This window comes from Hirundo rustica, chromosome 4 (genome assembly GCF_015227805.2).
Source record: "Hirundo rustica isolate bHirRus1 chromosome 4, bHirRus1.pri.v3, whole genome shotgun sequence".
NCBI classification, from domain to species: Eukaryota; Metazoa; Chordata; class Aves; order Passeriformes; family Hirundinidae; genus Hirundo; species Hirundo rustica.
The window spans coordinates 1,685,882-1,697,994 of record NC_053453.1 but is presented as its reverse complement, the minus strand read 5'-3'; the positions used below and the strand labels follow the sequence as shown (position 1 = coordinate 1,697,994).

At 39.9% G+C, this 12,113-nt stretch overlaps 1 protein-coding gene across 4 annotated transcripts in view; it reads right to left on the bottom strand.

Annotated features, from left to right (window-relative positions):
* The window catches only part of CHCHD3 (coiled-coil-helix-coiled-coil-helix domain containing 3), a 123,441-nt gene that overhangs the window by 77,180 nt on the left and 34,148 nt on the right, over positions 1-12,113 (bottom strand). For all 4 annotated transcript variants that reach the window (XM_040062652.1, XM_040062654.1, XM_040062653.1 and 1 more), the window contains exon 4: positions 11,729-11,873. In XM_040062652.1, the coding sequence (XP_039918586.1) occupies positions 11,729-11,873 (145 nt within the window). The remainder of the gene's footprint in view (positions 1-11,728; positions 11,874-12,113) is intronic.

Sequence of the window (12,113 nt, the reverse complement as noted above, 5' to 3'; positions counted from 1 at the left end):
TACTCATGAAACCAAAGGGATTTTAAGGCCAAAGAGGTAAAAACTTAAATTAACAGAACTATGGAGTATAAAATAGATTCCAAAGGAAAAAGAGAGCCCAGTGTAAAACCACTGAGTATCCCCAATTCTGCACAAATTACTAAAAGGAAAAAAAATGTTCTGATAGGGAATCCTGGAATGGTTTGTGTTGGAAGGGACCTTTGGGATCATTTAATTCCAAACCCTTGCCATGTACAGGAACAACTTCACTATCCCAGGGTGCTTCAAGCTCCATCCAACCTGGCCGTGGACACTTCCAGGGATCATGGGGCAGCCACAGCTTCTTTGGGAATTATATTGCAGGGCCTCCCACATAAAATTTCTTATTTCTAGCCAATCTTAATCCATCCTCTTTCAGTTTCAAACCACTGCTCCTTGTCCTGTCACACAGAATGTTTCTGATTTATAATCGGCAGGTTTTGTGCACCATGGATGTGGGGGCCATGATAATATTGACATCTATTGTGTGAAAATCACCTTCATTATGTAAGTTGTCTACACAGGAAGACAACCAGAAGCCCGCAAGTCAGAGAGGCATTTACTGAGACACGGACACTTCTCCAGGAAAATCCACTTCATCAGAAAGCTGACATCTGAAACAGCTCAAATTGCATTCTGAAAGCACCTGTTTTACTTTAATATTAAAGAGATCCGAGGGTGAAAAATTCTGGCACAGCTGATGACACCTGTAACCACCTGAAATGTAGGCAGGGAAAATGTTCCTCTCTTTGCCAATGAACTGTGCAGAGAAACTTTGGATTAAAGCTTTACAGCCAGGCCACTACACAGGAAAAAATCTAAATATTAAACTTTTAAGGCAGCATAAACTGGAGATTCCCCTATCTAGTTTTGTTCCTCTGCATAATTAACCATCACACCCTTGAAACCAAATGTGAACAGTAAAACTGATTTTAAAATCCCCTCTTTTCCTTTCAAATTATGATCAGACTTGCACTGAAAACTAGTGGGAAAAGAGACAGTTGTCTCCTTACTGTTCCACCGGTACAAAAACCTTGTGTCACTCTCTCCATAAAATAAAATTACTTTCCATTCATTTTCCACTCCACAGACCCTCGAGCTACAGTTCCAGAAGCACGAAAGAGAGTTAAAGATGCTCCACGCTTCATCTCCACCTTTTCTCAGGGCCTAAGCCAAATTCATTTCATCCATGTCACAGAAAGAGAGAAAACCCTTCACTAATATTAAATAGAATTTCATTTTCTTCTGCTGAGAAGTTTCAGCATTCATGGAGTTTCCAAGGAATCTGGTTACAGCCAGCAGAGAGGTGCCCACCTTGACAGTTTCAGGTTTCCTGACAGATTTCCTCCTTTTACTTCCAATAAAGTCAAATTTAACTTAACCACGTCCACAAGACCCTGGGGAACAAATAAAATAAAACCGAAAAAGGGAGCCCAGAAATCTCCAGAGCTTTGTAGAACACAAAAAGTCCTCCCAGGAATGCAGGGATTATAGGGAATTCTGCTTGCAATTATTCCTTCCACAAACTCTGGAACATTGCAGCATTAGGCAATGGAGGCCAAGAGGACAAAAAACTCCCAAGCAACAGAGAGAAGAGGAAGAAGTTTGTACTGAAGATATGGACAACAGAATGCTGTGGTTCTTCCATAAGGAGAGGAAAAAAAGGGAGAGAGTTGGAGAAAAGAAACCAAAAAATGAAGAACTGGGGTGACCAAGGGCAGGAGGAACCTCCAGGAGCTGGCAGAGATGGAAAGAAACAGATCGGAGAAAGAAGTGGGGTATTGGGAAAAGTTTAGACAGAAACATGTCCAAAAAAACAATTTAAGAGCAGAATCTATGAAAGAAATAGCCACATTAAAAAAAGAAGAATTAAAACTCAAAACCAGCACTGAGTCACAATCCCAACAGTAAAAACTACTTTTTGTTTTCAGGACAACTAAAGAATGTCCTGGGTTTGTCTGGCAGTACACATGGAGTAAGAGTTGTATCACTCTCCCCAGTATCTAAAATGTGATAAGAACTTATGTGAACTTTGGAAAGATGAAGGAAAATTTGTTTTTTAAAACAGAAAAAAATTACTATCAAGCAAAGCAATACCAAAACAACAAAACACTAAAAAAATAATGATTTCAGGAGTTATTTTAGGTGATAGTTCTTCTCTGGTGAACTTCAGTTCTGAACTTTGTATTTCTGTAATCTTTAAATCTCACTTATTTATCATCTTTACCCATTCTTAGGCACCGGACTGCCAGCACTCTGAACAGATAATTACAAACAGCTTTTCCCATGATATTCCACATCCAATTCACCCTCACAGGGAAAAATTTTTCCATAATCTCCAATCCAAACCTACTCTCTGTCAGCTGGGTGTCACCTGCAGATGTGCTGAGGGTCAATATCCCCTTATTTTCCTCAAGGTCAAGTCTGTTGGCAGAAGAATTTAAAATTAATTTTCCAGACCTATCAAAAGTTGCTATTTTTGTGCTGCTCACTCACAGGTAGTGGGTTCAAAGAACGATTTGCTCAAGTTCAGTATCTCCTTCCTACATCATTACTTTGAAAAGGAATAACTACAAGGGTTTGGGGTTTTTTCTCATGCTTCAAACAAGCAGATAAAAGTGAGCAGGAAAATTAAAATATGACATGAGTTACTACGATGTAAAACAAAGAGCCAGCTGACCTCTTTCTCTGAGCACTTCTTAGAGGTCCCTTTATGAAGGCAGAAACAACCTCCACTAATTAAAAATCTTTCCAGAGCACTACAGGAAAACCTGATAGTTATTCCACAGAAGAATTTCCTCACTCCAAAATATTATGTGCATGAAGCCATTGCTGTGAGTCTGCTGGCATGACCTGAGTATTTGGGATATTTTAATATTTCAGTTGTTTTAAGCACTGGAAATTACTCGTTATTACTGCACACAATAATTCTCTTCCCTCTCAGAAGATTTCCAAACGGCTTTCTGTCTCCAAAGGCAGGAATCACGCAGCAAAAGGGTGCAGAAGTCCCTCATAGGGTTCTTCAGGTTTAAAGACATAAATAGACTTTGAAAGTCAACCTGTAACCTCCAAAATTACTTTAATTGTGTTAATTCACACTCATCCACTTCATGCTCCACACTCAAACACTTCCCTGAGCCCCAAATGCTCACTTGTACCCCAAGGTCCTTTCTCAAAGTTGTGGCATTGTGCCTTTATGGATTTGAAATGCCCTGATTTTGGCATGCAAGCACTCAAGGTGTGTTAATGACTCGGAATTGTGACAGCTGCTGCAGAAACCAGCCCTTGGCTCCAGCACAGCCCCATTAAGCATCCATCAGAAACTACTCTGGATTTGCTCATTTATTACTCCGGCATGGCCCAAGGGGGGAAAAGGGGGAACAGCAAGACTTTCTTCCTCTGAAGCAAAATCATAAGCCACTTACTTATCCTAATGTCCTGATTCCTACTGTTTATCTGCATGATAATTAGGAAAATGAGGAGTAACGAGGTTTATTTATTTATTTATAAGCGTGATTTGAATTCAAATATCTCTTAAAAAAAAGACACTGCAGTATTTTATTATGTTATCAGAGGGGTGGATTTTCCAAAGTCAACTAAATTGCTGAAAGCAATGAGACAAGAAATATTATCAAGAAATATTATCATTATTTTGCCTCAGCCACCCCAAATTTACATTGACAAACTTCTCCCATATCACTCCTGTGTGAAATTTTTTACAGCACTGACAGCTGAAACCAATTTCTGCTTTCAAAATTAAAGATTTTTTTGGCTACTTTTTGAAATCAGGTCTTGTGTGAAGTGGAAGGTGCCTCTTTGTCTTTAAATCTTTATATTATTTACATTATTCAAAGTTTATTTTTGTCTTCCATCTGGAGCAAGGTGTCAGATTCCCCAAACACCCAACTGTACACACAAACTCCAAATTCCTGGCAGGAGGTTGAATTTCCAGCTCCAAAGTCCCCCTGCACTTTGCAGGGCTGAGTGCAATTAAAGACCCTCAGCCTTAAGAGGAATGGGCTTTCAGGAGAATCATTCTTATTACTGAACTAAAAGGGTGTTTTAACATCCCCAATTTATTAAGCCTTACATCAAACTCTTCCCTTCTTTAAAAAAAAAAGAGGCAAAGCAGTTTTTCCTCCAGGCACATCGTGATACAGCTACCACAGAACAGATAGGACTGAAAAATTTCTTAAACTTTGTATAAAACCCCCCCAAAATCTACAGACATCACCACAGCATTCCACTTTTTGTCCTCATCCTCTCCCTGAGATATCCTTTTTAATCGATTTGTGTACTGCTTTAGCTATAAATGGCACCTATTGCTACAACACTTGAGCACCTCAATATATTCCAGACAGCCACTGATATAAAAAGATATTAAAAAAGATATTAAAAAACCCCTAAAAACTTAAAATTACATCTAAAAAGGACTTCCCTCAGGCTCTTCCCCAAGCTGAGCAAACCAAGTGTCCTCAGCCACTCCTGAAAACAGCAGTGAAACAAACTGCCTGATTTCCATCCCTCTGTCCCCCAAAACACCTACATCTGGTAATTCAACCCAAAATGAGGACATCCAGAGCACTCTAAAGGTGATGCCTTAAGTCTGAGCTTTCACGTTTATCAGGTTCTGTGCTGCCCAGGGGTGCAGCTCTGAGCTTACATTCAGTGTTACTCAGCTCTCTTCACAGGGTAGGGAGACAAAACAAATCCCTTCCCAGATGGAAACCAAGGACAACTGTTACAAGTTTTCAGACCCAAAAGCACAAACAATGGTGGGCTGAAGAGTGAAAACAAGAAGGATGGGACTTCATAACCTGAAGCTGTAATTGGACAATTAAACCAAATATGCAAATGGACCAAAACTTACAAAAGTGTGAGACTTCATGACCAGTCATCCATTTTTGTGACCATTTTGGGTCCACCTTGGGTGTAGCCCGGGCCAGGCTCTTGTCCTGCCCAAGGTGTATCCTAGAGGCCTTTCAATAAATACCTGCTTTATTCTCTTAACTCTGTCCAGTCCCTGTTCCAGGTCAGCCTTCCCAAGGCACCAAAAGAGACACAAGTGAATGCATCCCTACTCAAGACCAGCTTCATCTGAGACCAAAGAAATATCGAATAAAAGTCAAGAGTAGAGAGAGGCCCAGGCGATTGTTTTGTTGAGTGGAGGAGCCTCGCCGGCGTTGCGCTTCCAGCCTGGTGTCAAACGAACGCGTTTTAATCCCTCGCGCGCATTTGTAGCGTGTCATGTACAAGGACAAGCCTTGACAAGGCTTTGATGTGGTTTTTGTCGCGTCACACAACTGGCAGCGTGTACGCGCTCCAAAGGCCCACAAGTAATCAAAAGGGAGCCTGGCTCAGAATATTTATACACAAAGAACGGTATTTAAAACGTTCTTCTGGTGCTACCTCCAGGGCAGAAATGAGACTTGTCCCTGAAAGAGGGAAGGTGTATGGAAAAAGGGATTATTAGCTTTAGTTTTTCCCCATGCATGACAAGGAATGATGATATTCATTTGGGGAGATAGCACGGCAATTCTGTTACCGTTCAATAAAAAGGGAGTAGCACGAACAAATTGGTTAATGAATGAGGGAGGAGAGAGCAGAGTATTATGCAGTGAATCTATAAAAATGAACTCAATTTGAATTCAACCCAAAGAACAAATTGATGGAGCAGCAGGCTTTGTAAAGCACTAGATCTTCATCTGAATGCCGAAATAACACAGTGATTAATTCTGCTTCAGTCAAATATCTTGGGGTTTGCTGTATAAGAATTAAAAAATAACATGCTTTAAATGCTGCTTGACTATCAAAACACATTCACCATTCAAAAAGAAAGCTTAAAGAGAATAAATGCTCCTTCTCTGTAGTTTGCTTGCCTTCAAAATTCTCATTTTACTGTGGCTTTCCTGTCTGTCAAACTTTGACACAGAGGAAAAAAAAAGCCATTAACTGTTACACAGAAAAATTATAAAAAAAGACATCTATAACATGTTGCCAAGTAAAATGCTGAAAGAAGGAGAAAATCATTTCTGTGTTCCACTGAAACAAATATTTTGAATGTCAGCATAGACATTGTTAAGGGACAGAAGAGAGACCCAGGAAAAGGCAACTTGTGGTTCCCAGGCCCTTCATGGCAATTTCAGAGAGGAAATAAAACATTTTTTTGCCAGTTTATGTGACAAATCATACTGGGATTCCAGCTCCAGCACCACCCACAGGCAATTTGGAATTCTTTTTACCATTTTCCTCTATCAAGGTGGAGGGAAAACTGTTCACTTATTAATTTTAGATATCAAATGGGCCTTCACTTCTCCAAGGCCAGGTAAGAAGATCACCCATGATTTGCAAATATGTGACAGGCAGCCCCTTTTCTTACTGGGGAGAAAATTAGCAACTTTATTTACTTAGCAAGAGCTTCTTGCTCACACAGTAGTTTCACATCACCTCTTTAAGATCTCCTAAAAGACCTACCCCAAAGACTTGAATTTCTATCCCAAACCTTTCAGTGCTGCAGTAGAAATGCCAAAAAAAGGGGGAGAGGAAGAAGGGATGTGTGCTAGGAGAGACATAAACCAAAGGAGCAATATTCTGCTTATTCCAAGAAATATGAGTGCAGTCAGGGCAGGAGAATTGTGTATGTTCCAAATATAAATGTCTTGTTCATTGTATCCCACTTCCTTCTCTAAAAACCAACCAAAGTTCTTTCCCCCAAAACATAACACGAAACAAAAAAGATAGATCCTATCCTCAATATTCCAAAATACCTTCTTCCTCCTGCCTTTTATGAAAGGAACAACCAAATCCAGGTTTCCTCTTGCCCATAGGAAAAAAGAGTTTTTGCTACAACAAAACTGCTACTTCCAAGCCATAAAAACATCACAAAAATAATCATGTGCATTGGACTAAATCAAATTTTATGAGTGAAAACTCCCCAAATCTTCATTTTCAATGAGGTTTCATGAAAAATTTCTACTTTCTAAATTATAAAACTGGGGAAGAAGACACAAAACAACTGCCAGTAGATTTAATTTTGTACATGTGCATCCCAATCCTTAAATCTCACATTCAAATATGAGCCTTTAGTATTTTTACTGCCATAAATTGTGAATTATGGTCTCTGCTCGTGCTTACTTCTCCAAAAGCCCTCCCTGCACCAAGCAATCCTGTTTTGCCTCAGGCTGTGTAGTTTACTTCAAATTATTTCAGAATCATCTAAAAAGATTCATTTTTCTATTAAAATGATGAATGAGCTAAATGAGGTATGTAATAAATACTGCAGGTTTGTAAACAGACTTTTCTCCCAAGAACTAATGCCTTTACTCATTTAATTCTTCCCCCTGGTATTTCCTAGTGAAGTCACCCTTAAAATATGGTTTGTCCAGGTCTGGTTGGAAAGAGCAGGAAGGGTCAGGATTTAATCTGTTTATGGAAAACAGGGAGCGTCCTCATGACAAAGTTAATGAATTGAGGGCAGGAAAAATAAATGCAGCCCCAAAGGGGAGGCCATTGGCCAGCACTGACTGGGACCAGTCACCCCAGGGTGATGGGGAAAACACCAAACCAGTTCAGGCACAGAGGAGCAGAGGACTCCATTTTAACTACCTGTATTCAATTACGACAACAGGTCAGATTTCCTCCTCACATAACTCAACACACTTCAGCTCTGATATGGCCAGGAATGCATTTTGTCTATTGATTTCAGGGCTCAGAGAAGTAAAAGAACTTCACATCTCAGATAGGATTTTGCCAGGGAAAAAAATCTCCAATAATCTGATTATCACAGTGACCTAAAGTGCAAAAAAAAAGTGCTTTTTAATATAAAGATACTTCTACCACATTGATTTTTTTTTTGAGCGAAGAATTTTTTGATAGGACTTCTTGTGCAGAAAATAATTTACAAAACAATGAGATTCCTCAGCACCAACAGATTTCACTCTCAAACAGGTGCTTCAATGAAAGCCTGGAACAACACATGGGCAAATAGATATAATTGCATTAGTATGGATACAGACTTCTAATGATAGCAATAATCAAATTTTAATGTTCTGGTTACAGCCCATGAACAGAACAATATTTCTGTGCCTCTTCAAAGGGAAATGAGACTTTAATGTCATTGGCAGCTCAATAAAACCATTTTCTAACATACAGGCTCCTAATGACAACTCGTTTCAGCCCAGACAGAGGAGCAAATGTGTTCACAGTAAACTCCAGGTCATTATCAGGAGATGGAAATACAACAGGTCCTCTGCACTTTGGATAACTATTGATTTTCTACTCCATATTCTCCTTGTCTCACCCTGACTTTCATAATGACTCGAGCGATGGAACATCAATAAACTATTTATGGCAAAGCCACCACATTGAAAGCCACTCTATACAAGACTCTGCCCAACTCAACCAGGCAACTCAATTTTTCGACTTGAAGCAAAAAACTCCAATAATAAATATGGCAGAGAACAGGTCTAAGTGATAAAATAGAATAAAAGTATTCCTGGAGTCATGGTAAGGACCTTCAGCTTCACCCTTTGCTGCAGAGAACCACAGCACCATCAAAATTCTTTATGGCTGGGCTGAAATAAAAGATTTGATTTATTCTGAAGCCCTTTTTCAAGAGGGACGGGCAGGAAAAAACATCATATACATACTCATATACATCTCCATACACTAAGAGTGTGTGGAGAAAAGCAGTATTTTTAACCAGCTGCAGTTCTTGACTTCGAGCACACGATGCACTCTGTCCTTTGGTGAAATCACACTGAGATGCTTTGCAAATGTCACATCTCCAAAGTGAGGAAAGCTAAAGGTACGAAACCACCTCGCTCGGTGGCAAGGCCAGTTCAAGCAGTTCTCATTTTGCTCCCCTGACAACTGCCCTTCACACACACTCTGCAATTTCCTCATTGGAGCTGGGTTTGGAGTTATTATAAAGCAGATTGGCAGCATTTGGAAAGGGCTCCAGGATGGGTTTGTGAAGTATTTGCCTCAGTTCATATCTGCACTGACACGACAGAAAAGGAGAACTGCAAAGAAAATAAATTCTTCACCATCAAAGCACCCCTTGCATTCAACCCTGATGTACTGGGAGCCCTGAAAAAAAGCCAGGAAACAGCCCTGAAGAGAGGGGGAAAATTGGGGGGGTGGGGGGGAAAGAATAATCTCAGAATTACAGAATGGTTTGGGTTGGAAGAGATCTGAAAAATCATCTCATTCCACTCCCTGCCACGGGCAGGAACACCTTCTCCTACCCCAAGGTGCTCCAAGTCCCATCCTTGGACACTTCAGGGATGGAGCAGCCACAGCTTCGTTAGGAAAATTGTGTCAGGGCCTCCGTACCCTCATTCTTTCCCCAGGTTCAGCTCATTCCAGGATCAAATATCCCACAGCCAGAGATGAAGGAGAAGCCAGAGGAGATCCAAGACCTCTCCAGCACCCAGAGGTCATCACTTTTCCAAGACACAACCCCAGATTCATGGGATAAGGAAAGCCAGGCTGTGCCCAAAATACTCCCAGCCAGTGGCATTTAAAGGACTGCTAAAGGACTCAACAGCAGCTGCCTTAATTTCTGCTGAGTTAAGCACCAACAGTTGATTAAATCCTCACACTGATGCCACAAGGGATTTGCAGGGTTTGGATCAAGGTCTGGAAATTCCACTCTGAACAATAATTTCTACTTTTGCTGGCACAAATGTCACAATTACTCCTTTGCAAACCTTTGGGTCGCCTCAAAAGACGTTTCTGCAGGAGCTGACATGTCACAGCACTAAAGCACGTCAGGTCTTAACACATCACTTCATCCTTTGTTTCTCCTCATTTTTATAAAGAGCTAATTCTAACTTTTGGGGATGTTAACACTACAGATTTCTTCGGCCTGAGATTATAAGCAGCAGCTGGCATTAAAATTCTTCAAGGATGGGAAATGTGACTTCCTTTTACATCTATTTATTAAAACCTGAATTAGCACTCTTTACAAAGGAAAACTCAAAATCTTCTTTCTCATCACAATTTCTTTTCCTTTGTACTATTTGAACAATTTAGCAGAAGCAGAGGAATCTATTTTGCTACTGACACTTCAGGAACACTTTTGTTTTTCTCTGACAAATCAAATCTGGGCTCCGTAAAATACAAACCTGCTGTAGCAGTTTACTAGAACACAGAATTCCTCACAGTACCTGACAAAGGATACACAGAAGTACATCTCCCTGTGGTACAGATTTTGAATTCAGATTTGAAACACGAAATAAATGCGGAGACAGGGTAAGCAGTGAAGCCAAAGAAATAAAATCTCGTCAATTACAGGAAAAATAAAGGAGCTGACTTATAGGAGGGTGAGAATTACTCATATTTTCATATTTAAGGAAAGAAACAGACAAAACCTTCTTGCTTAGAGTACGCACTTCAAAGAATGAACAAGTTAACAGTGGATATGGCAAATCTGCAGTGGTGATAAACCTGCACCCAAGAACCACCAGGTATTTCCAAATTTCACAGATGGAACCAGGAAAATTGATCAAAACCGAGACGACACAACTGCTAGCTTTGATATTCTGAAGCAAGTGAAAATTAACCAGCAAAATAACGAAATAAAGCAGTTTCATATCTGTAACAAGGAATTTCTCGAGCATTTGGCTGAGGAGAAATCCAGCTTGTGCTTCCCAAAATCACCACAACAGGGAGAAAAAGATGCAAACCCCCAGTAATTATGCAAAACAGTCTCCATTACAAATCTTCAGCTCCTCATTAGCTCCAGGCCACAAAACCCTTATCTGTCCCCACACAATATTAAGAATCCAAGGATTTAAGGCATATAACTAAGGCTGTACCTTGGTCATAAATCCTTTCCATTCTCCTTTGTTCCCACGTTTTACAATGACAAAATATTAAACATTTCTTGACAACACTGAAATTATTCTTCAACAATAATGTTACCAACAGAGGTGGAAAAGGATCCAGAAATGGCCAGAAAAGATACCAGCACTGAGGGGGAATTGGTTTGGTTTTAAATTGGGATTTTGAAAAATAACATGAACATCAATTTTAACTCCCACAGCACAGATGATGCTGTTGATATTGAAGTGATTGATTACTAAGATACCAACCCATAAACCTTAAAAACCTTGGATTGTACTCCAGATTCAGAGGGCCCAACAAATACTTATGTAGCTGCTGGCATAAGTAATTCCCATTTATTTTCATAGCAATGCTGACATTAAGTATTTTTAACTTTTCGCCTTCAAAACACCAATTTCTTTAGTATTCACGCTCAAGTATATTTATATTTTTAAGGCATATTCCCACCTCAGACAATAATGATTATTGTTAGAAAGAAGAGTCAATAGAGACTCACTAAAGCGAGCAAACACTCGATAAAGGAAGTTATAAATCTGTCAGACATTTAAAATGGACTGAACTGTATAATGTCAGTTTTCTGAGGAAAACAGCCAAACATATGTTCCAATTTCCTTGTCAGGAAGGTTTGATACATCAGCTCTAATGAGAGATGATCCTTTTCAACAGAATTTTTCACTGAGCTGGTTCCAAAGTTGGAAACAAGCAGCAGAACCCCTTAAAAAAGGGATATTTGACCAAAATAAAATGACACACACAAAAAAAAGAGAAATAATGAGATCTGTTCTCCTCTTCTACCAATCGGCCTGAGGAAAGAGTTGCTTGGAAAATCTGTGATTTGTGTAAAAGTTTGAGGACTCACAAAGCGCTGAGCTTTCTGCCGCTCCTCCTCCGTGGCGGCTCTCTCGCGAAGGATGGCTCGAGTCAGGTGCTCGTTGGAGGAGATCCTCTCCCGTTCCAGGAGTTTGCCAAACTCATCCCGCACGTACATCTGCTCTTGTTTCAACCTACAGGAGGTGCAGGGAGATTGAGGCTGAGAGAAATTTCAAAACCTACTTTCCGAGTGCGGTTTCGGAGTAGAGCAGTCACTTTAAAAGCCGTCACGGAAATGCTTTTTACTCTTGGCTTCTTAAGAGGTTTAAATACAAATATTCACTAAAAGAATCCGGAAGTTTATTTCAAATTGAAGTATATAAATCTGAATATGCACAAGTTACAAGTTTTCACACCACTGTTCATTAAACCAC